At 38.6% G+C, this 24,814-nt stretch overlaps 1 protein-coding gene across 1 annotated transcript; it reads right to left on the bottom strand.

Moving 5' to 3' along the window:
* Positions 1-6,360: 6,360 nt before the first annotated feature.
* On the bottom strand, positions 6,361-7,709 carry LOC143578680 (protein JINGUBANG-like). Its single transcript, XM_077062170.1, has one exon. It carries the CDS (start codon positions 7,689-7,691, stop codon positions 6,444-6,446), a length of 1,248 nt encoding a protein of 415 aa, XP_076918285.1. The 5' UTR covers positions 7,692-7,709; the 3' UTR covers positions 6,361-6,443.
* Between the last annotated feature and the right edge of the window lie 17,105 nt (positions 7,710-24,814).

Raw genomic sequence — 24,814 nt, 5'->3', positions numbered from 1 at the left:
CCATGCTGGTTGGTGGATAGGCTGCGGCTGATAGTGACAAGGACGGCTGTATACTGTTCCTTTACTGCCGGTTATGCACTGTTCCACCAACTGTAGGCTACGCACGTCCCACAGTGAGGGTTGGTGAGTAGGCAGCGGCTAATAGTGACAAATAGTACTAGAGGGTGCTCCTCCTCGTACTTTTGTCGGTGAGCTGTCACCCTGTGATTGGTTCATGGGCTGCTTTGGTCAGATCTTGTCTATTTTGTCCATACCTTGGCAGGTATAGTACCAAAGATCTTCCAGAAGCATACGGACTGGCTCACTCCCGCCTTGCTCATTCCTTCAGGTGACATTACTGAAGTATCAATAGTGCCCTGTGCGTGTAGCCTTGCTATTAGTGCGGGTAGCCTTCCCTGATGGCTTGTACCCGCAGCTGCGGGAACAGGCGGGGTACTTCACCGTTGGGAGGCTTTCCCTGCGGGAACGGCTGGCGTACTGCGCGTAAGGTCTTTATCTCTGAGCATGGTGGGTCCTGCGGAAGCAGTTGGTCTTTGCGCAGACGTCCCTCTTCAAGGTGAGTTGCGGGTTCAACTGGGCTCTGCTGGGACCTACCTCTTCAGGAATCTTCTTAATAGGAATCTTGTTTACCAAAGAATATTGATAATCCACCTTCATAAAAGCCCGTAGCATTAACAACATTATTAATTGCCCTTGGAGCACTAACCAGCTCAGGGCTACTCTTGATCTTCTAGAACGATAAATTCCTTAAATTGAGCAACTTCCTAGCATGTTTATCAAGTTTATCAATGAATTCCCCTAAACCATACACAATCTTCAATTTGAAAATACGTCAAGAGCACATGCTGGTGAATAAGTTAACGTATAAAATATATTATTTACTTAACTACCTCTAGAGACATAACTTAGGTCTCGGCCCATCGTGGCTTAGGAACAATCAAGTTAAAAACTTAAAACACAATTACAAACTTAAGCTCAACTCGAACCACTCAACAAACACCGCAACGTTCGAGATTACTTAGCTACCAGCAGTATACACATGATTACCCTCTCTCGGACATAACTTAGGTCCGGCCCATCGTGGCGAAGGCATATAACCAGGTGTGGCGTGATGTGCCCACCGTCTACCACATATAAGTAAGGATCCAAACAAACGTACACAACAGCCTGAGGGCCAACGATTAACACTACGTTTCTCGAAGAAACGTATACCTTATTTCTTTATTATTATTATTATTATTATTATTTAAAATCATTCAATAATAATTAATACTTTATTAATAACAAAGAATTATATTCATATCATTATCTTTTTATATTTTCTTTTGTTTTATTCTCGAGGTATCGAGTATACCATTGACTTAGGGTCTAAGCTTTTAATATTATATTAATATTTTATTCGGGCATTATTCCTACATTGTTTGGCTTATATTTTCTATACTCTCGGCATCACCTCAATGCTTGCACACTTTTTGAGAATCTTGATCAAAAATTTCTTGCACGCAAAACGAGGCACATCGTTTGCCGGGCTTCGTCGGCATGAATTTCGAGGCGGGTGTCGGGTCGTCTCAGGGTGTCACGTACTTCAAGGCAACATTGTCGGTGTAGGGCACATACTTCAAGGTAATCTTCCATTTTTTGGCACAGATTTTGAGGAGGGTCGGGGCACGCTTATCGAGGTAGTAAGAGAAACGATTCTAGAGTGCGAGTGTTATAACTTGAGAAGTGTGAGTGTGAATGAGGGCCGATGACCCTATTTATAGAGGCGGTTCAGTTGACGTCGGGTCTTGGGTATCGCGATCAGTCAGTGAAAAAGATTTTTCAAGTTTAGTCCTTGTACTTTGAAATTTGACATTTTTGATCTGATATTTTATGATGTTACACAAGACGCCTCTACCTTGAGGGCATCGATCTCCTCCTTAAACTTTTAAACTTCAACAGAGGAAGCGTTAGAGCTTGAACTCTACTTAACCGTTTTGATGCCTGTAAGAGTCTTCCTTAATCGCAATACCTTGAGCTCTATGAACCATGGATAAGTATGAAAATTCAGAAGCGCTCAAATCTTGAACGGATTGATAATCCATATTAGGGGGGATTATATACACACACTTAGCTGCAACCAGATCGGTTATGGTATCTGGACTCAAGATTTACTAGTTAGAAAAAAATTATGAGACGTAATAGATATTTTGCCAGCTGTATATCTAAAGATTTGGTGTATAAGAAATTATACATCTTTTCAGTATCAAAATACCTCCAAATAAGCATAATTTTAGTAGCTATATTAGAATAAATAACCACTAATGTTTGTAATTTCTATTTATAGGAAAATATAGTCCTAAGGAATAAAACAAGCTGAAATATGAAGAAAAACATAGATAAATAGTGAAAACTAACAACACACACCCCATGGTGAATCAAGACATGACCATGCCTAGAGCATACGGAGTAAAGACAAAAATCAGAAAGCCAAGACATGACCATGTTAATCAAGACACACTCCAAGTTATCAAAGGCAATAAGAAAAGACAAAACAGAAGCATTTGGAGCAAAAAACGACCATGCCTTCCAAAACACGTCATGCCTTCAGAACAAGAGAAAAAGACAAAACATGAATAATTTGGACTGTTGTGGAACTCAACACGGCCGTGCCTTGCTTAGCACGGCCGCGTTACCCTTGAGCTGTACGATTTGACAAGAACAATTCATGCAACATGACAAAATGGCGACACAGTCGTGCCTTGCTTAGCACGACCGTGCCTTGAGCGTCTGATCATCTTATAAATTGAATGCGCTTCTCCTTCATTTAAGGGACTTGAACACCCTTTGGAGGAGCATTCAATACTCTCCAACCACTTCCTTTCACCATCACTAATAAGAGAATAAATCCCATTTATCCAACCCTTGAAGATTAAGGAGATTAAGCTTTTGGGAGAAGTCATTAGCATCAAAGATTAGTCATCCAAAATGGTTAGATTGTTTTAATCTGATCATATTTGTATCTATTACTTTGATAACTATAATTATGTCTATTAGTGGCTAAACCTCCACTGTATCATCTTGGTTTATAATGAATCTTAATTAAAGTTTGATAATGCTAATAAAACATGTGATTGGTTTTTAATAACTAATGGTTATGTTGCAATTATCACTTGATAAGTAATAGATACCCTTAAAAGATACCCCAAGTGCTAATCTTGACCATAAGCTGAGGAATTGCTAGTTTTGCGAAACGTCGGTGAACCTTAAATAGACACCAAGACCCCGAACTTGATGATAAGTCGAGAAATTGCTATTATTGTGAGGACTTGGTTGATAAATTAAGAATCCTTAAAATCAACCCCCTAACATCGAGCTTAACGATAAGCCGGGGAACTGCCACTTTTGTGAGGGTTTGGGGAATAGTTTAAGAAACTTATAAAGAGTCGCCAAGATTCCGAGCTTTATAATAAGTCGAGAAATCTCCATTCTTGTAAGGGTTTGGTTGGGGGAAAACATGAATCTTAATATTGACATGAACCAAATGTAATATTAATAGTGATTGACTATTTTAAAATGAGAATTATCAACAATGTTGTGGAAACGGATTATTGGTGTTCATCCACTAAGATCGGTTAATTACTCATTGAGTGAGTGTGCAACATAACCAATTTAAAGCAACTCTTGAGTGGTTATTACATGAGTTCTATAATTGCTCAAGAGTTGTGCGAGTTAAGACTTGGTAATTCAAGGTTAATCCTTTAAGACTCAACTAATATTAATTGGTATTTTTGGCATAATACAATGGTTATTTTACTAAAGTATCAAGGACAATTCACATAGTAATTTAAGGGATTGTCTCATCTTTAATGTGAGTTAACTTATCTTTATTTAAAACCACTTGCATACATAAAATGATGTTTTAGCCAAAGGGATCAAGAGTCATCTCTTTATTTAATTATCATGGTATAACATGACTTACTTTGTTATTCTCACATTTAATTACCATAGCAAGCTCAAGATCACATGTTTACTAATCAACTATTAAACCTAGTTATGATGAGTTTTAACCAAGATGATACCCTTTTATCTTTGATTTTCTCTCCACCTTAATACATAAAAACCAAAATATATTGCTTTTATTTTATTTCTCCTAAAACTTATATTTACTAAAAACCAAAACCAGAACAAAAATGATCTGTGCTTCCGGTTAAATAAATACAATGATTCAGTAGTGAAACTCTATAAGTGTGTCCGTGGATCGATACTTGGTTCTTACCTATACTTTACTATGTATATGATATGTACACTTGCGTATTTGTGTGTGGTTTAGTTAAGATAATAATCATTTTTATAAATTTAACACTCAACATTGTGCGAACAAACCTTTGAAAAAATTAACACCTTTTTCTACTACACCCATCACGCATCAACCATGAAGGCTCAAAAGAGACTCAATCTCCAACCTTTTTGTTCGATATCTCTAGATCACAAAAAATATCCCGCAGGGACAGAAACTCGAAATGGATAAACACCATCATAATTACTAATATATCAAAAATGAAGAACTAATAAGAGGTAAAGAAATTATAATATTTATCTACGATCGAATAGGTACCAACGTATAAGCGGGTGACTAAGAGTAGTAAATCCCAAGATAAGGGACGTAGAGCGGAGAATGGGTAACACATTTTGAAATGGTGTACCTTGGGAAGCAAGTAGTAAAACCACGTTGAGAGCTGGAGAAGCAAACAATACATCATCATCATCATCAGTTGAGCCTAAAAACATACCCTTACCCAAGATCAAAGAAATCACTTTGGTGTTGCTTGTTTTTACAGAGGTAAAATGTTTACAATCTGTTGTCCACATCTGCAGACATATGTAGAAGTAGATTGGATCAAACCTCTGTAGTTTGTAAAAAGAAACTGTTTTCTTTTTAACGTCTGTAGGCTGATAAACTAATCTGAAATTTGAACAATTTTCCAGGTTCTCAGTTCATACATAAACATAAATACATTTCAAGTGCTCAATTCAAACCGAAACAAACATAAACAATTTTCCAAGACATAAATCAAGTGTTCAATTCAAACCTAAAATATTCAAACCAAGTGCCAATTCAAACCTAACACTAATCACAAAACATAACATAATCAGTTACAATACCTGTGGGTGGAGATTTGTCAGTGGCTGTGGCTTAGAGGAAGTGGTGCGATGGCAGCTGCGACAGTGGGGGTGGAGGAGAGGAGGATGGTGACGGGAATAAGGAAAGTAAAAAGGTGATGTTTTTTTACAAGCATTAGGGGTTCAAACCTTTTAGAGGTTAGAAGACTATATAGTTCAGGTCTTCTAGGATAAGAGGACACACATACCCTTTTTAAGGAAATGACTTCCAAAAAAACAAACACACTACAAATCTAAACGTGTGCACGCGGTTTATACGATGCAGACAAAAGAGGTTAAGAGAACCTTTTATGAGAAAACAAATACTGTCTTACATGATCCATACAAAAGAGAGAAAAAAACAAATAGAGGATCTACTATAGGTTTACCATCAGGGTCTTATGCATTACCCTTAGGCATAGTGAAAACCTATTGACATATTGTGGTCCTATAAGGGAACCACTATTTAATGTCATAGTAGATGCGTTTATGTCCATCTTAAATATATATAAATGAAACCTTTAAAAGTTATATGGTTGCTTAGTTCTAATCTCATCTCAAGTCATCATATTATTTTATTTGTAAATGAAGATTTTTCATGCATTTAACCCAAATTCACAGGTATGGGTCTTACCAAATCCGAATAGCCTTTAAACGGGTTATAACATCTCGTGATATTAAAAATTAATCTAACTAAATATTTGATATGACAATCCTATAAAATAGGGTTATACTAAAAATTAATGTCTTATTTAAAAAAATATTTATTATTTAAAACAATTTTATAATAAAAAAAAAGTAGGTTATGAGTTTCACCAAACCTAAAAATATTTATTTATTTGTGATACTTTTTTATTATCAAACCTTAAGTATATTATTATTTATTAATTTTCTTATAATAAATTAAATAAAATTTAAAAAAATATATATATATTGAAAACGTAAAATGTAAAAAACAACACTCACGCGTAATAAAAGGGTTAAAAGCTAATAATTTATAAAGCGATGCATTCATATAAATGTCTTCCGTATACATTAATAGAAAGACCCAACTTTATGTTTTATTCACTCACTTTCCACTTTCCACTTTCGTTATCATTATCACAATCCTACTACCACCTAGATTATCGGATAAAGTAAATATCTCCGTATACTATTAGCCGGAGATTTTTCTTTAACAAAGTATAATAAAAAAAAATAAATATTAAAATTGTACTGAAAAGAAAAAGATATTCATCTATTATTACACAGCAACATAAATACTTTCATAATTACACTGATTCATCAAAATTTACAAGAAATCAAAGAAAGGGTACCCATATTTTCCAAACCTTTACATCACAATCTAAACTCCCACTATAAACAAGATAAGATGTCCCACCAGACTCATCTGAACCACAAGTGTCCAGAGCAGCAGCCAAACACTTGACTGGACCATTATGCCCTTCCAAAATACACACACGACTATATTTGATTCCACTTATACCCCTCCAAACCCTAACTGTTTTATCCGTTGACCCAGTCACCACCAAATCTCCCACCACCACAATACTCAAAATCTCCTTACTATGCCCTCTTAGAGCTCCGGCCACCACCATATGCCGCCCATCGTTCCCGCTCGTCCACACGAGTATCGACCGATCGCAAGCACCCGAATACAAAACCGACCCATCCGTGCTTAAAGCCAATGCATTCAACGCTGATTTATGTTTCTCCAGTACGTCTATTAGTGTGTGTTTATTCTCTCCGGAGAGTTTCCTCCACACCTTGATTTTCCTGTCACTGGATCCGGTATACACGTACCCATCTTCAGACACAACGATGGCGTTGATGGCGTCATCATGCGCGTCACAAACGGACTCCAAACACTTGAAATCCGACGTCCGCCACACCTTAAACGTCCTGTCCCATGAACCGGAGTAAAGAAAAGCACCGTCGTGTGACACCGCCAGCGCCACCACAGCGTCCGTGTGATTCGCCCGCTTATTCCGGCTGGTCTTTATATTGTTCTTCGATAAAAACATCTTCGTGAACCGATCGTTAAGCGTCGACAACGTCGCCAGATACGTCGACGTTGTCATTTTCCAATTACTATTGCTGCAGTAGCTGTTGCTAGTGTAACAGCTACTCCTATTGCTACTACTATTACTGTTACTATTATCAGCTTCGCGTTGACATATTTTCCAAACGCAAATTTTGTGATCCTGGTGACCGGTGAACAACTTGTCACCGGAAACCACCATCGACTTGACCGGGCTCTCTCCGAACGCCACCAGGTTTTTTGAGGAGTCTCTCGGCCAGAACCGGACTTTGTGGTCGGAGGAGCCCGAGAGGAGGTGGTTTCCGGTGAGAGTAAGGGAGGTTATAGAGGACGTGTGTGCCTTAAAGGTGGTGAGATACTGGTGTTTTTGGAATGGTTGCTTCGAATCTTTCGATGATGTTAATGAAGAAACCGATGATAAACTGTGTTCGGAAGAGATACAGTCGGATTCGGGTACGATTTCTTGACCGTTAGACCACTGGCGTTGATGATGTTGAAAAATACCCATTTTGGTGGATTGGATTGGATTGGATTGGAGTTGTGAGTATGAATATTGAATAGCATGGAGGAGTTAGGGTTTATATATGGCGTCTGGCGTAGATTGGTGAATGTACTTGGTGGGGCCCATAAAGAGACGTACTTGTTGCAACTTGGCGTACTAGTTGCATATTTCGTGTCTTCTTTCCCGTATACTAGGACCGCCAATTTAATAGTCAAGTTGAGCAACTACGTATAGAATAATAATATTTGAACATTTAAAAGGTCTTTGCTTGGAGAATTAATTGTAGTTATAACATTAACATATTTTAAAAATGGTTTGATTGTAACTGAAAAATTGAAACTTTCCTATCATATCATGAAAGTTGAGTAAACATTAAAAATTCTCATTAAAATATATGGTTACCTCTTCCTTGCCCTCATGAATTATTAGCTCCGCATTGACAGACAAAGTTTCTTAAGCTAATTGTTCCATAAACGTTTTAATAGTCAAGTTGAGCAGCCATAGGCATTTAATTTGCAGCATGAATTTGATTTAATTATTTTAGGTCTTTTTTTTTATTATAGTTTCTAGATCCAGTACTGACTGTAGTGTAGTTTGTAAGGCGACGTATAGAAAGTGTAATAAAGGTAGTTAACTGAGAAGTGTTTAAAGAATAACTGAAAAAGTGTTAGGTGCAAGTAACATTTTGTTGATAAAAAAGGTCATGGAATGAAAAAGACGAGTGCGTCATCATATTCATCATTATATATCCCTACAAATTGTTACTTGTCTCCACATGTTATTTGTACCCTTCACAGCTTGTCTCACGTCTTTAAATGGACTGATGGCCTATCTATCTATACCCACCATTAACGACATAGTCAAAGAGTAATTAGTCACCACGTTGAGACAGCCACTATTGTCTCGTTATTGAAGTCTTTGCATAACACGATCCTTTGTTATCAATTTAAGCATCCATGTTATCAAAATAATTGATTCATACAATACATATACAACGAAATTTATTCCTTGAATTTTATACTTAATCGTCTTTTCAGATTTATGCTTAGTAATATAGAAATTATCAATGTTAAAATTGATAATGAATTTATTGTTAAAAGTTAATTAATCCTCATGTTGTATTTTTTTATAACAAAATTTATTTCACAAGTACACAAATAGTTTGATAATAAGACAAACAACATTACATCTAAATGAAACATATATTATTCATTAAAATAATCCTAAGGTATAACAAGTTTCTTGTCCTTCATCGTATTAACTTACAACACATTTAAAATATATTTTGTCAACAACACATGTTTGTGAGTTTTCATAAGTTTTTACGTATATAAATATATATAAAATGCGCGATTCAACGAACGTCATACAATAGATATTCAATCATAATGTAAATGAAAGCAAGTATTTCCGTCCTCACGTTTCTTTAGCCGAAGCTGTAGTAATAGGGGAAATGAGAACCACCAAACATAACAAACGAAGTTGCAAGCATTAAGCAACACAGGTTCGTCCCGTCGGACCCTCGCACTATGTATATGCATTTGTGTTTGTGTAACTTCCACTATAAAAATAGTAAACACGTTACACATAATTCACGAATAATCATAAACAATACGCGAGAATAATATTAACACGAATGATAAATGTGAATCGATTTGTAAACAAGCGCGCAACTAACAACGTAAAACTCGTGACGTGCTACACCCAAAATAGTAAAAGAGTTAAAAAGGGGTTATGAAAAACTCACTTGTTAAGTGAGTGGAGAGAGAAAAATGCCTTTAAGCGAATGAACCGACAAAGTTCGGTTCAACAAACGGCCCTAGATAAATAAATGCTAGGATTAAAAAGAAATTGTGTAAAGAAAATAATTTGGCGAGCACGATTGGTTTATGACAAAACAATTTATAAAGAAAAATTATTATGGGTTTATTAAAAAAGTTTTTTTTTGTTTATTTAATTTGTTAAGTTAATTTAATTTTGTCTTAGAAACAAATGGGTTATAATAATTATTAATTAATTTAGGTGAGTCCGGTTTGTTCCAACCGAACATCTAATTAAGAAAACTAGTTTATGAGTGGTTCATTTTTTTTTGTCGGACACGAACACTGTTTTTGAGCTGGGGTTGTGTCCAACATTATTTGAAAAAGATGAAGGAGTATGATAAAGAAAATGTTTGTTCTTAATTATTAGTTTGTTAAAATAAAAGTTATTTAAACATAAAATTCATAAACTGGACATAAGTGAGTTGATTATGAAGAATGATACATCTCCATGAATGTTGTTTGTGTTGCCATCATGGAAACAAACATTATGTGTAACGAAAAGATGTAAACATTGCACTGGGATTTAATCACAAAAGAGAAAGAAAATAATAATTATTGAGTAGTTGACTTTTGAAAGTCAAACTCAAGACTTGAGAGTAATTGACAAGTTTGGATGATTTTGAGTGTAAATTGGTTGTGCAAAGAAATTGTAGAGAATGGGTGAGATTTATATAAGCTCAAAATCAATATTTACAATGTCAAAATGAATTAATTTGATGGCTAGTCAAAATGCTTGAAATAATGGATTTTGATTAACTAATCAATTATTATGATCAATTATATGTCTTTGATTCAATTGATGAAAGAAAGATGATATAATACTTAGTATTAAATTTGTAACATATCTACATATACTATTAAAACAATCGAGTTTATGTACACTTGGCATCTTCTTATTGGACCAAATATATTGTTTCGATATATAAAATCCACTTTTATGAATTTTGTTAGGGCATAGATTTTGATACTCTATCCTTATTTAACTTCTGGATCGTTTATCCTTGAGATATATTCCAGGTTACGTAGGATCAAGGATCCTCGGCATTATTTGTTTACTAATGATTGCGTTTGAATGGTGTTGTGATTAATAGATATAACGGCTATATGACCGAGTCTACCTAATATCTCGTTGTTGGACTCATCGTGGTCAAGAGGTGTGGACGGGGCTAATGGGAAGGTGGTGGATTAGTAGGAATTGTAGTTAGTTGTTATTTTCATTTATAACGAGATTATTGATTAGCTAGGTCATAGAGATATCACTTACACACTTAAGAAATATCAAGAACTCTCTCTAGCATACACACACACTTAGAATTATCGTAAACACTGATCATAATCTCCAACCTTGTATTCTCATTTTCTTGATTAATATAGTGGTGCTAGACAATTGTCACCACCTGGGGTTTTTGTGCCGGCGATCCGACCAAGATCAAGGGCTTTTCCTCGCAACAAATCATTGTGTTCATTCATATTTCATTTACGTGTTCATCATTACTAATTAAGCACTAAACCTCACCTTACAAATTTGGTTACATTATCCTTTGTTGATTTTCAACCAAAACAATTTAACGCCCACCGCGGCGCAATTGGTGCTATAATCCAGAAAATACCCTATCAATATTCAACCTTTTCAATCAATACCACCATCAATGGCCTCTCAACAATCTTCTGCATCATCCACAATGCCTTCATCAGTTTCTCACCCACCAAGAACTTTACCACCGATGCATCCTCCACTAACTAGAGCACCAAGGGCTACTGCTGCTGGAAACAAGACACAACTGCCAGTTTTCCAGAGCTCAAAGACCACCTCTGCCACTTCTGTGGTAAACTCTAACAATGATGTTTCTTCTATGTTTTCGCAGGTAAAGGCGTACATGGAACAGCATAACAAGACTAATCGGAAGATCCTACGTGAGATAGAGGATCTCAAGAAGAATAAGACGCCATTGGAGGATCAGACTCCTTTGATACCAAGGATACTGGATTTCACCACTCCAGGATCCGTGGCTCAACAAGCTTAAGGATCCTCGTTCCTCCAGCAAGGATCATCCATCCTTCAACCAGGGTCTATGGGTCAGCAAGCTCAAGGATCCTCGTTCCTCCAACAAGGATCATGTAACACCGTGTCTTTTACCCTATAAACTTTGAGCTTAATATACTAACTTAGAAAGTATAAGGACAAAAAATGAACATTCTGAAAACTTCACCCATCGCGATACGCGACGGTGCAAACATATGCCCATCGCGTAGCGCGATGGACTTGCACGCAGACCCAGAAATGGGCGGCGTAACGATACGCTATGGACCAAAACATAACGGTCATCGCATATCGCGATAACCATGCTGAGTCACTGGACACGTGTCCAACAACGTGTCAACACGTGGCACGATATAATAGGCCACGTGTCATGAGCTGGTAAGGCGACGGGGTAAAGGAACCCATCGCGTATCGCGACGGGGGTACTATTTCTGCCTATAAATAGAAGGTTACGACATTGAGCCATTTTCATCCCAAACACACCTCCATTTACACACACTTAGTCTAGAGAAGCGTGCCCGATTGCCGTGACGAGCCGACGTGCCATTTTCTCGTAGTTCGTGCAAGGAACGAAGTTATACTCAAGCTAGCAATCACATAATTGAGTAGATCAAGATCCTGCCTTTTTCTTATTATCAATCTAAGTATCCGCATTAAGGTAGGGGTTATGTTTAAGTTATTTACATTATAGCTTAGACAATCAACCGAGGCTATGGCCTTTAACCTTGATCTTACTTTATAAACATTCACAATCAAGTTTTCATAAAACGTTACTTCGTAGAAAAGTAATGTTAAAAAAAAGATATATTTTGACGGGCATGTAGTAACTGTAGTGGGGGTATCACTAGTAGTGAGTTTCTTCCCTAAGGAAAGTAATTCGTACAAATCCCAATCAACCGAGGGACACGTTTACTTACCTGGAGAAACTTACCAACGTGTTATAACCTATTAAGCCAAAGCATGCTATATCAAACGTCACTTAAAACCAAATGCTTTCACTCACAATCAAGGTTAAGTTTACAATCATAGCTTAATCAAGAAACACCATTCAAAACATTCATACAAACCTATTTATGTATAGGTTAAATATCATTCTCAATCAATCAGTCAAGGTTTTCAACACCGGTGGTACAGGTGAATACGTTACCCTTTTCAATCAGTCAAAACATATTATACTCGATAAGATGAACACGTGTTTGTCTTAACGAGTCAATCAATGTCTACATGAGATTTTGTGATCTCTAAAACGTTATAATACAAAGTAGAAAATAAAATCAACTCAGACCGAATACGCATGTGTCTGGATCCAAACATAACCGTTAAAGCTCAATCAATCAATCAAAGGCGAGGTAGCCGCTGTTAGGCCATGATTTTTATATTGAGGATCCTTTATCCTTAACTGTCTTCTGGATAGTTTATCCTTGAAATATACATCAGGATATAAAGGATCGACGATCCTCGGTATTACTAGTTTACTAATGATTGCATTTAGTATGGTGATGTGTTAAACAGGTATAGCAACTTTAAGATGTATTTGTACGAGTTATCCTCACGGGACATCCTATGGCTGGAACGTGGATCCAGGATCCTACTTCAATGTAACTGTTAATGGATGATTTTATATGAAGATGAACGTGCAAATATCAACAACGGCTATGAGACTCTTTCTTCCGCTTATCTCGCTACTGGATAGCTATTGGCATGTGGTGAAAGGTCGTGGAGCGGCTAAGTAGAGGACTTCCGGATAGATAAGAAATATTGTTATTGTCATTATCTTATTTAAACGAGATTTGATCGAGTAGGTAAACACATGTACTTACACACACACACTAGAGCAGAAGAAAATACTCTCTCTATACACTAGCTTTCTTTGTAATCTCGATCAAGTACTCCATAAACACTTGTAATCACATTTTGTTAATTAATAAACTTGACGGTGATAGTTTTCACCGTCCGAGGGTTTTTTGTGCCGGAGACCATGATAACCACATACTCATCGACTAAAGGTTACCTTGTTGATCATTAACTAAAGTGCTTCGACCAAAGATTATCCTATTAATCCTTGACCGGAGTTATTTTACCAACGATTACCTTGATAAGTTTTGACCGAAGTAAGACTATCTTGGTTAAGGGCTTTTTCTCTCGTGATCAAATCATTGTGTTCACCAATATTACGCTCATACACTCATCATTCCCGCGTTAGCACTATACCTCACTTAACAGATTTGGATACAAGATCCTTAGCTGATTTTTGTCCAAAACAATTTGGCGCCCACCGTGGGGCAATTGGTGCTATATTCCACATTATTCTCATCAACCTTCATTTTTTCATACCCTAAACACTCGCAATGGCCTCTCAATCCACCTCTGCATCGTCAACTATGCCATCATCGGTTTCTCTCTCATCAAGGACCTTGCCACCAATGCCTCCGCCAATCACGGCAGCACAACGAACTACTGCTACTGGAAGCAGAACGCAACTACCAATCTTCCAGAGCTCGAAAACTACTGCTGCTGCCCCGGTGGTTGATACTAACAGTGATATTTCATCTATGTTTTCGCAGGTTAAAGCATATATGGAGCAGCAGAACAAGACTAACCAGAGGATCCTTCGTGAGATAGAAGATCTCAGGAAGAATAAGAGGCCAGCAGAAGATCTCACTCCCCTGGTGCCTAGGATGCTGGATTTCACCAGTCCAGGATCCATGGCTCAGTTTTCGCAAGGATCTTCACTATTTCAGCCAGGATCCTCTATCCTGCAACCAGGATCTGTGGGTCAACAGGCTCAAGGATCCTCAATGTTTCAGCCAGGATCGCATCTCCTTCAACAAGGGTCCATGGGTCAGCAGATTCAAGGATCCCCACTCTTTCAGCCAGGATCATCCATCCTTCAACAGGGGTCCATGGGTCAGCAGGCTTAAGGATCCTCACTCTTTCAGCCAGGATCATCCATCATTCAACAGGGGTCCATGGGTCAGCAGGCTCAAGGATCCTCACTCTTTCAGTCAGGATCACATATCCTTCAGCAAGGGTCCGTGGGTCGATAGGCTCAAGGGTACTCGCAATTCAGCAGGGGTCATCAGTCATTCCGCAGGGATCCTCTGGGTTATATGTTCAAGGGTCCTATAATTCTCAACCTCAAGGGTCATTTTTTTAGGATCAAGGATCCTCAGGAATCCAGCACATACGATCTTTCGAAGTCCATGATGGGGACATAATCCCCATGCAGACCATAGCTTCCGGAGGACCCACTCTGATTACTGACTTCTCTTATCCCAGATACTCGTCTGGAATCCAAAACTCCACCCAGCAGAGAGGTAACTGGTATGATCCTATATCTTTAGATACTAACCATGTTCCCATGCAGGATTCAGGTATCAACCAGGCCATGGCCAGGGAGTTACAGAACCTAAAGGATATGATATCCAGTGTCCCGGGGGTGATACGTCCAATTCCTGATATACCAGAGGGAAGTCACAAATTATCCAGATTCGTTCTGCCCATATGTGATGCTGAGATTCCAAAGCGGTTCCAAACTCCCAACATGAAGACGTATGATGGGAGCACCAATCCTAAGGAACATGTTGCCCAATATAGGGAAAGGATGGAAATTAATCCTGTTCCTGAAAGACTCAAGGAGGCTTGCCTTTGTAAAGGATTTGGAGCCACACTAACGGGAGCTGCACTAAAATGGCTGCTAAGCCTCCCCCCTTTCTCGGTTACATCTTTCTCTCATTTAGTTAATTTGTTTAACACTCAATTTTCCCGTAGTCGGAAATTTGAGAGGTTAACCAGTGATTTATACCGTGTTATCCAACCTAGTGATGAGTCCCTTAGGAATTTCGTTACCAGGTTCGGAAAGGAAGCTCTAGAAATCTCAAACCTTGATATGACTACTGCTGTTGAAGCATTCAAGATGGGAATTCAAAAGAGCTCCCCTTTTTATGATGATTTAGTGATGACTCCATGCAGGACATTAGATGAAGTCAGAAACAGGGCATTAAGATACATCCGCTTAGAAGAAGATAAAAAGATCCAGGATTGTCTTGGGGGACAAACAAAGCAAGAAACCCCCGAAAAGAATAAAGGATCCTGGAACAGGAACAACAATTCAAATCCGTACGCCAAGTTCAACAATCAGAACGTACGGGAAGTTGAAGAAGGAGATGACGATGAAGACTATCCTTGCATCTCCGACTATTGTTTCTCTGTAGATACTCATGTCTTGATTTGTGCCATGAAGGATCTGGGAGAAAAAGCAAGGTGGCCCCGAAAGAATGAGAAGGTTGTCGGCTTCAAGGACAAGTCTAAGTGGTGCACCTTCCACGAAGATTTTGGCCACGCGACAGACGAGTGCATCGGCTTAAGGAAAGAAATTGGATACCTCCTGAGCAAGGGCCACTTTAAAGAACTCTTGGGAAGGAGGAAATCCAAGATTCAGGATCTTGAAGATCTTCCACAGAAAGCAACACCACCGCCGCCGGATGTCCATGTGATCAACTTTGTCTCCAGAGACTACAATTATTTAGAGATTCTTGTGCCATAGAAGAAAGTTCCATAGAAGAATTCGAGTTGGATGATGAGAGAAGACCACTCATCCCCACTACTCGAGTGACTGATCAGAGAATATTTTAAATTCAAGGATCCAGGATTCTCAACAAGACAAGCCAGATGCGCAAACAGTTAACTTCATCTCGGGAGGTTCAGACATATGTGGAACTTCTTTCTCTGTAGCAAAAAGATTCGCCAAGGAGATCAAGATGGATAACGGAGATCATCCAATAGTGTCAACCACATTAACAACAGACAAGAGAATCTTCTTCGATGAAGAAGACAAGCTGAACATTCGGGATCCTCATCATGACGGTTTGATTATTACTTTATTTATTTCTAACCATTATGTACGCAGGATCCTGGTGGACGGTGGTAGCTCGGTCAACATTATCCAACATGATGTCCTCAATAAGATGAACATCCCGGATTCAGAAATCATCCCTATAACATCGGTGCTAGTCGGTTTCAGTGGCGAAACCAAGAAGACGTTGGGGGACATCAACCTCCCAATTTATATCGAAGGGTTAAATTCATACCAAAAATTTTGTGTTATAGATAACCTTTCCTGTTGCAATGTTATTTTAGGTAGGCATTGGCTCCATGGAATGAAGCCTGTAGCTTCAACTTATCACCAATGCATCAAGCTACCTACTCCTTGGGGAGTTGTAAAGATAGTAGGTGACCAAGCGGAGGCTAGGAACTATTACTCTTCATCAATGAAGCCAACAGCCAAGCAAACTATAGTATAGCAACTACAGCAACATCCTAGGGACGTGTTGGAAGCTCGGGAGAAAGACCTCAAAGAAGTATCATTGGACCCCGAAGATCCAGAAATAAAAGTATTCCTAGGATCCAATATCCCCAGCAAGATTGAGGAGGATATAACATCCTTCTTAGGGCGAAGAAGATCTACTTTTGCCTTCAAGCACTCAGACATGACAGGTATTTCAAAAGAGGTAATCACTCATAAGCTCGACCTTGATTTATCTGTAAAACCCGTCCATCAGAAGCAAAGGAAATTCGATCCTGAGAGGAACAAGATCATACAAGAAGAAGTTGAAAAACTTCTTAAGGCCGGTATAATTAGAGAGGTTCAATATCCTTGATGGCTAGCTAATGTTGTCGTTGTTTCAAAAAAGAATGGAAAGTGGAGGGTGTGTGTCGATTTCACGGATTTAAACAAGGCATGCCCCAAGGATCCTTTCCCATTACCACATATAGATGCCATGGTGGATGCAACGGCTGGACATGAAATGCTCACCTTTATGGATGCTTCCTCTGGATTCCAACAAATTCAGATGGAACCATATGATCAAGAGGATACATCGTTCATGACTCCAACCGGCATATATTGTTATACTGCTATGCCATTTGGACTAAGAAATTCAGGAGCGACATACCAAAGACTAGTCAACATGATGTTCAAGGACCAATTAGGCAAGATTATGGAGGTATAATAGATGATATGGTGGTAAAGTCGAAGAAAGTAGAGGATCACCTCAGGGACCTTGAAGAAGCATTCGATATCCTTGACCATTATAACATGAAACTGAATCCATTCAATTACCACTTTGGTGTTAAGGCTGGAAAGTTTCTGGGATATATGGTCACAAAGAGAGGAATTGAAGCAAGCCCGGAGCAGATCGAAGCCATTATCAATCTCAAGTCTCCTGCAAATGCCAAAGATGTCCAGAGACTCACCGGAAGAATAGCGGCCTTGAATAGATTCATCTCAAGATCCTCCGAGAAGTGCAAAGACTTCTATGATATACTTAGAAAGAACAAGAAATTTGAGTGGACTGAAAAGCATGAAGCTGCGCTTACAGCCCTGAAGGATTACTTATCCTCAGATCCAGCTCTAATGAAGCCTGTGGATGGAGAATCCTTGTATCTATATCTTACTGTCTCAGGACATGCAGTGAGTGCAGTCTTGGTAAAGGATCATGGAGGTGAACAACATCCTGTATACTATGTAAGTAAAAGTCTTCTAGATGCGGAGTCCAGGTATTCTCATTTAGAAAAGCTAATTCTTGCACTTATTATGGCTTCTACTAATCTGAGACATTATTTTGGAACTCACCCTATTATTTTGAGAACTAACTATCCAGTAAAGAATGTTCTTAGGAAACCAGAGTTATCAGGTAGAATGGCTAAGTGGGCTGTAAAGTTAAGTGCATATGATATCCAATATGAGCCGAGAACAGCAATCAAGTCTCAAGCACTAGCGGACTTTGTGGCTGATTTCACTAGTGATCTACAAAAAAAAGCTGACTTGGAAGTCCAACAACTGGAAAAGACCAAGGATTGTTGGACACTCTTCACAGATGGAGCATCCAACGTGAGAGGAACAGGATTAGGGATCCTACTGAAATCGCCACAGGGGGACATATTACCCCAATCCATAGCTTGTGAGTTCCAGGCACAAACAATGAAGCAGAGTACGAAGCTTTAATCGCAAACCAAAAGCATGAGGATCGGGTATCTTCAAGTTTATGTAGATTCTTTATTGATAACTAACCACTTTAATGACTCATATGCTGTTAAAGGTGAGAAACTAATGAAATATTTAGATGTTGTGAAGGAGTTATCGAAATCCTTCGAAATATTTAGTATTACACAGGTACTGAGGGAAGAAAACGCTGGGGCAGATGCCTTGGCAAACTTAGCCTCATCTTTAAAGATTCCTGAGGATTTGAAGATCCCAATAGTCCATATTCTTGCGCCAGCAATAGGAGAATAAGAAGTTGGGGAGATAACAAATGATAAAGAAATCGTGCTCTGGGATACTTTATCCTCAAACAACAAAGGATCATGGATCCATCCTATCAAGAATTATATTCAGACTGGAGAAATTCCAGCCACAGAAAATCCCAAGTCCTTCAAACTTAAGGTATCCCAATATATTTTGTTAAATGATATGGTATATAGAAAATCTCTTGCAGGACCATATTTGAGATGCATTGAGGATCCTGAGATCCAAGAAGTACTCAAGGATTTTCACGAAGGAGATTGCGTCAATCACACAAGTGGAAGAGCGTTATTTTCCTGGATACTCAGAACTGGATACTTCTGGCCAACGATGAAGAAGGATGCAATGGAGTATTCAGGGAAATGTGATGCTTGCCAAAGACACGCAAACATCCTTCATCAGCTAGCGGAGCCTTTATATCTTATATCCTCCTCATGACCTTTCATGAAATGGGGTATGGATATTGTAGGCAAACTACCGAAAGCACTAGGTAGAAAAGTCTTTATGCTCGCTATGACTGACTACTTCTCCAAATGGATTGAGGCAGAAGAATTTGTACAAATCCGAGAAAAGGAAGTAATATCTTTTATTAAACGAAATATTATAACTAGATTTGGTATTCCCGCTGAAATTGTTTGTGACAATGGTTCCCAGTTTATCGGGAAGAGAACCACTAACTTTTGTGACAGTTGGGGCATCAAAATGATTACTTCGACTCCGGTTCATCCTCAAGCCAATGGTCAAGCAGAGTCTAGCAACAAGATCATCATCAACAATCTAAAGAAGAAGCTAGGATCCAAGAAGGGAAAATGGGCTGAAGAACTTCCTTATGTTATTTGGGCAGACAGAACTACACCCAAAAATGCAACATGCCAGACACCCTTCTCTTTGGTGTTTGGATCAGAAGCAGTAATTCCCACAGAAATGGTGGTTCCTACTACGAGAACCAGCTACTGTGATCCTGAAGCCAATGAAGAAATCCTTCTTGAAGACTTGGATACTATAGAAGAACTCAGAGATCTAGCAAAAATCAGAATGGCAGCTTATCAACAAAGGGTAGCTGGGGCATATAACAAAAATATCAGAATCAGAAGATTTCGAGAAGGAGATCTAGTATTGAGGAAAGCCTTCAAAACACAACAAATCCGGCTAATGGGAAACTAGCGCCCAAATGGGAAAGACCTTATCAAATTGAGTCGGAAGCAGGAAAGGGGGCATATCATTTGCTCACAATGGAAGACAACAGGTTACCAAGAGCATGGAATGCCATCCACCTCAAGAAATATTTTTTCTGATCAGGATCCACTATCCTGAGAGGATATATTATCAAGAAAAAGGATCTAGGATCCTTAAATCGATAACATATTTCTGATCTGCTATTCTTATTGAATTATTATTATTAATTTAAGGATAATATATTCTTAACACTTTTCCAAGTTTTGAGTAACCATGCAGGATTGTAATGATTCATTTGATGTTCAAGAGGTTGGTCACCTCTCCTTTGCATTTAAGGTACTTTACTATATACCTTGGCCTTGCCCACGTTTAGATATGACCCCCGATGGTCATATCCCCTAAGGTTTAAAGGTTTTCACCTTTCTCACGATCGCCAGTTGCGCACGCTATCCAACATATAGTTCGGGGCAGCGGGACCAGTACATGCTTAGTGGCTGACAATTTCGTTGTCTCCGGCTATATGGAGGATCCTACGAATTATGGTAGACGTACCATACCTCCAGTTTATAACGTTTTCACGTTATCTCACGTTTGGGCTAAATCCTGGTTTGGGCGAGTCCCCAGTTAACATCCTTATCCTTGGTCCAGTCCCCAGTTTGGGCTTGTCCCCAGTTTATTGGGCTTGTCCCAGTTTATTTTTTGGGCTTGTCCCTAGTTTGTTGGGCTTGTCCCCAGTTACACGGGCTTGTCCCCAGATTACACGGGCTTGTCCCTAGTTTATTTTTTGGGCTTGTCCCTAGTTTGTGGTCTTTTTCCCAGTTACACGGGCTTGTCCCCAGATTACACGGGGCTTGTCCCCAGTTGAACGGGCTTGTCCCCAGAATATTTGTTGGGTTTGTCCCCATTTTAATGGGTTTGATCCCAGTTAATAATATGAATTATTTGCAGTGAATTTTCTAAGTTCTTACTGAAGATCAAGAAACTAAGGATCCAGGATCCTAAAGCTACTCTTGTAAGGAACATTAAGAGTTCAATACTTCTGGTAACTTAGGTCTATCTAGACCTTCTGGTATAATCTTTATTGGTTAACTTAAGTTTGATATTTATTGCAATAAATTTGGATATTCCAGTTGGAAAGGTTATTCTTTTAAAGTTATTTGATTACTAAAGTCTTTAGCTATTTTCGGGATACTTTATCCTAAAATTTGCCCTTTGAGAAAATTTTTCTTATATAAATTTTATCAACTATTAAAGATGTCTTATCCTAAGATTTATGATTTAAAGATATTCTTTTCTAAATATTTTTTCTTTAAGGGTATTCTATTCTAAACAATTTTTAAGGATCTTTTATCCTAAAAATGTTTTACTCAAGATTATTTATCAAATTATTAACAATGCTAAACTTATATGTAACAAGTTTTTGAAAATAAATAACAAGAAAATAGTCAAAATATTTATATTAATTAAAATAAGCCCCAAGGACTTATCCAAAATTCTTAACCCGGACTTCACCATATGAAAAGATGGACCATCCATCCGGGTTAAGTAAGAGTTACTAATAGTTCAAAAGTGCAGGAAAATTAAAAACAGGGGCAACAAAGGCTTCATCCCCACAAACAGAGGATCCCTCCACCTTCGTCACCCTCGCACATTGTCTTAAGGATTATAGATCCTTTATCCTAAATACTATTGTTTATTACAGACCACAGAATTTGTTCATAAAAACATCATAAAAGCAAAATAAATCGGGCTCAGGCCTTGTCTTTTGTATCCTTCATCGCCCATTCATACGTCTGCTTTCCCCTCCATCGTTGCCTCGTTTCCACCTTCAGTTTCATTCAGACCCTTCATGTCGCTTGTTCCTGCTTCGCCCACATCAACCATCATAGCTTCAGTTTCCTCTTCGCCTCCATCTAAGTCGATCAAGGCTTGCTTCCATTCTTTGATTTCCCATGAAGACTTATCAAAGGATGGATCATTGGCTTCGGTAACTAATTTGATTCTAGCCTCGAGGATAGACTTAGCTGCCCATACCTTCGCCTCTTCGGCTACCCGGTTGATTTCATCCTGCATCTGGACGGCCAGGGCAGCAGCATGCGCCTCTATTTCTCTTTTCTCTTTGGTCATCTTAGCGAGGGCCTTCTTCTTAGCAGCAGCTGTTGATCTCAGCATAGCGAGGGTCTTATCATGTTCTGCGACAGTCTTCTCGTAATGGTGTCGGGCAGAATCAATGGTCTATAAATGAAAGCAGGATAAACTTGGGAAAATGTTTGAAATAACAGAAATTGGTGAAGATAAAGGATCCTTACAGTGGAAAGCATGTCCAGAATCTGATTTTCGGCATCTAAGGGGTTCTCTGTATCTGAACTCTTCTTTCTCTTGGACCCAGACTTTGTTCGGGTTGTGATTGGGCGAGGCTCGGGTGTAGGAGTCAATTTCGGGGTCTTTTTCTTGTTAAGCATGCAATCGATATCCTTGAGGGAGAAATTGGAAGCAGACTTTCCTGATTTTGGGGCACCTGTAAATAGCAGATAACTAGATAAGTTTTCAACTTTTAACACTTTTTGATAATGAGAATTATTATTCTTACTTGACATGATTGATTCTGAGTTTGGTCTTTGAAAAGCTTCAACATGCTTTGCTTGAAAAGTCCTGATTGCAGGATCCAGTGACAAAAACCTCTTCAATCTGTCTTCGACTCCTGGAAGATCAGCCAGCAGATCGAAATTTTTAACTGCACAAGTAATGGAGGTTGTTAGCAGATTAATAAAGTATCCTATTTAGGTTACTAAGGATCCTGGATCCTACCCTTTGGTATCCACTTTTTGGGAAGATTAGTTCCACCTGGAATAGAATCTCGTCTTACGAAGAAAAATTGGTTTTTCCAGAGGGTACTTTTAAGGGTAACTTTGAAAATAGGGTGTTCTTGGTAAGGTTTCGATTTAAAGACGAAACGTTTGGAACCGTGGGTAACAAGTTTGTACAGATATGCTAATTCTGCTAAGCCGAACTCGACTCCCTCCTCCACGGTTATCCTTTCTATGGTATGAAGGACTCTCCACAACATTGGCATGGCCTGAATATAAAAAATTCCCGCCAAGTTGAAGAACCTTTGAGTAAAATTGGGGAAAGGATACTTATAACCTATGAGAAACGATTGGGCCGGAAAGTAAACCCAGTTTTTCGAAATGCTGTCGCACGAGTTATGGAATCGAAGGGTCGGAAAACTGTGTAGATTGAAAAATGTGATCAGATTTCATCAATTTCTGAATCTGTGAATTTACAGACTTTGGAAGAAGGTGATTGAAGGATGTTTTGTGAGTAAAGGTCATCATGATGGAAATAGGAAGAGGAGGAAGATGAGGAAACAGTTGACATATCGAGCGAAGATAAATAAAAGAAAGAAGGATACCTGAGAGACGCTTAGATTTGTGATTTTAAAAGGATTATAATTATCACATATATAGGCGGCATGTAATTATGGTTTGTAGATATTAAACCGCCTGACGCACGTCTAATCATCTTCTATTTTGCAGGGATTTGAATTTCAAAATGACAGCTGTGTTCCACTATCACCTGCCATTTTGGGGGCAATTGTTAGGCCATGATTTTTATATTGAGGATCCTTTATCCTTAACTGTCTTATGGATAGTTTATCCTTGAAATATACATCAGGATATAAAGGATCGACGATCCTCGGTATTACTTGTTTACTAATGATTGCTTTTAGTATGGTGATGTGTTAAACATGTATAGCAACTTTAAGACGTATTTGTACGAGTTATCCTCACGGGACATCCTATGGCTGGAACGTGGATCCAAGATCCTACTTCAATGTAACTGTTAATGGATGATTTTATGTGAAGATAACGTGCAAATATCAACAACGGCTATGAGACTCTTTCTTCCGCTTATCTCTACATGCATCAATCAGGCTATGGCTAAGGAACTTCAGAAGCTTAAGGATATGATATCCAGCGTGCCAGGAGTGGTCCGACCAATTCCTGAAATACCAGAGTGGAGCCACAAGTTGTCCAGGTTTGCTCCACCAATATGTGATGCTGAGATCCCAAACGCTTTCAAACCCCCCAACATGAAGGTGTATGACGGAACCACCGATCCAAAAGAACATGCAGCTCAATATAGGGAAAGGATGGAGATCAATCCAATTCGTGAAAGACTCAAGGAGCCTGTCTATGCAAGGGCTTCAGATCCACGTTAACAGGATCTGCACTTAAATGGCTGCTAAGTCTTCCTCCCTACCTTGTTACTTCTTTTTCACACTTAGTTACCAATTTTCCCATAGTAAATTCAAAAAATTAACTAGTGATTTATATACAGTTATCCAACCTTATGATGAATCCCTTAGGGATTTTGTCACAAGGTTTGGCAGAGAAGCTCTAGAGATCCCTAATCTTGATATGGCTACGGCTGTTGAGGCATTCAAGATGGGACTACATAGGGGCTCCCCATTTTATGACGATCTTGTGATGACCCCATGCAGGACTTTAGATGAACTTAGAAACAGGGCACTCAGATTTATAAGGCTAGAGGACAACAAAAAGATCCAAGAACGGTTAGTAGCTCCAACAAAACAAGAGTCACCTAACCAGAAACAAAGGTCCTCATTCAGAAATAACAACACAAAGCCATACTCCAAGTTCAAAAACCAAAATGTCCAAGCAGTTGAAGAAGGAGATGATGATAATGAGGATTACCCAAGTATTTCCGAGTATTGCCTCTCAGTCGATACTCATGGCCTAATTTATGCTATGAAGGATCTTGG

Source organism: Bidens hawaiensis, unplaced genomic scaffold (assembly GCF_021521415.1).
Source record: "Bidens hawaiensis isolate Kalapana, Puna unplaced genomic scaffold, B.hawaiensis_p1.1 tig00029321_1, whole genome shotgun sequence".
Taxonomy (NCBI): Eukaryota; Viridiplantae; Streptophyta; class Magnoliopsida; order Asterales; family Asteraceae; genus Bidens; species Bidens hawaiensis.
Note: the sequence above shows the minus strand (reverse complement) of the source record. Positions and strands in the feature narration are given on the sequence as shown.

Bases quoted from the DNA above. Each gene is read 5' to 3' on its own strand.
- LOC143578680 (XM_077062170.1), bottom strand. From the start codon at position 7,691: ATGGGTATTTTTCAACATCATCAACGCCAGTGGTCTAACGGTCAAGAA.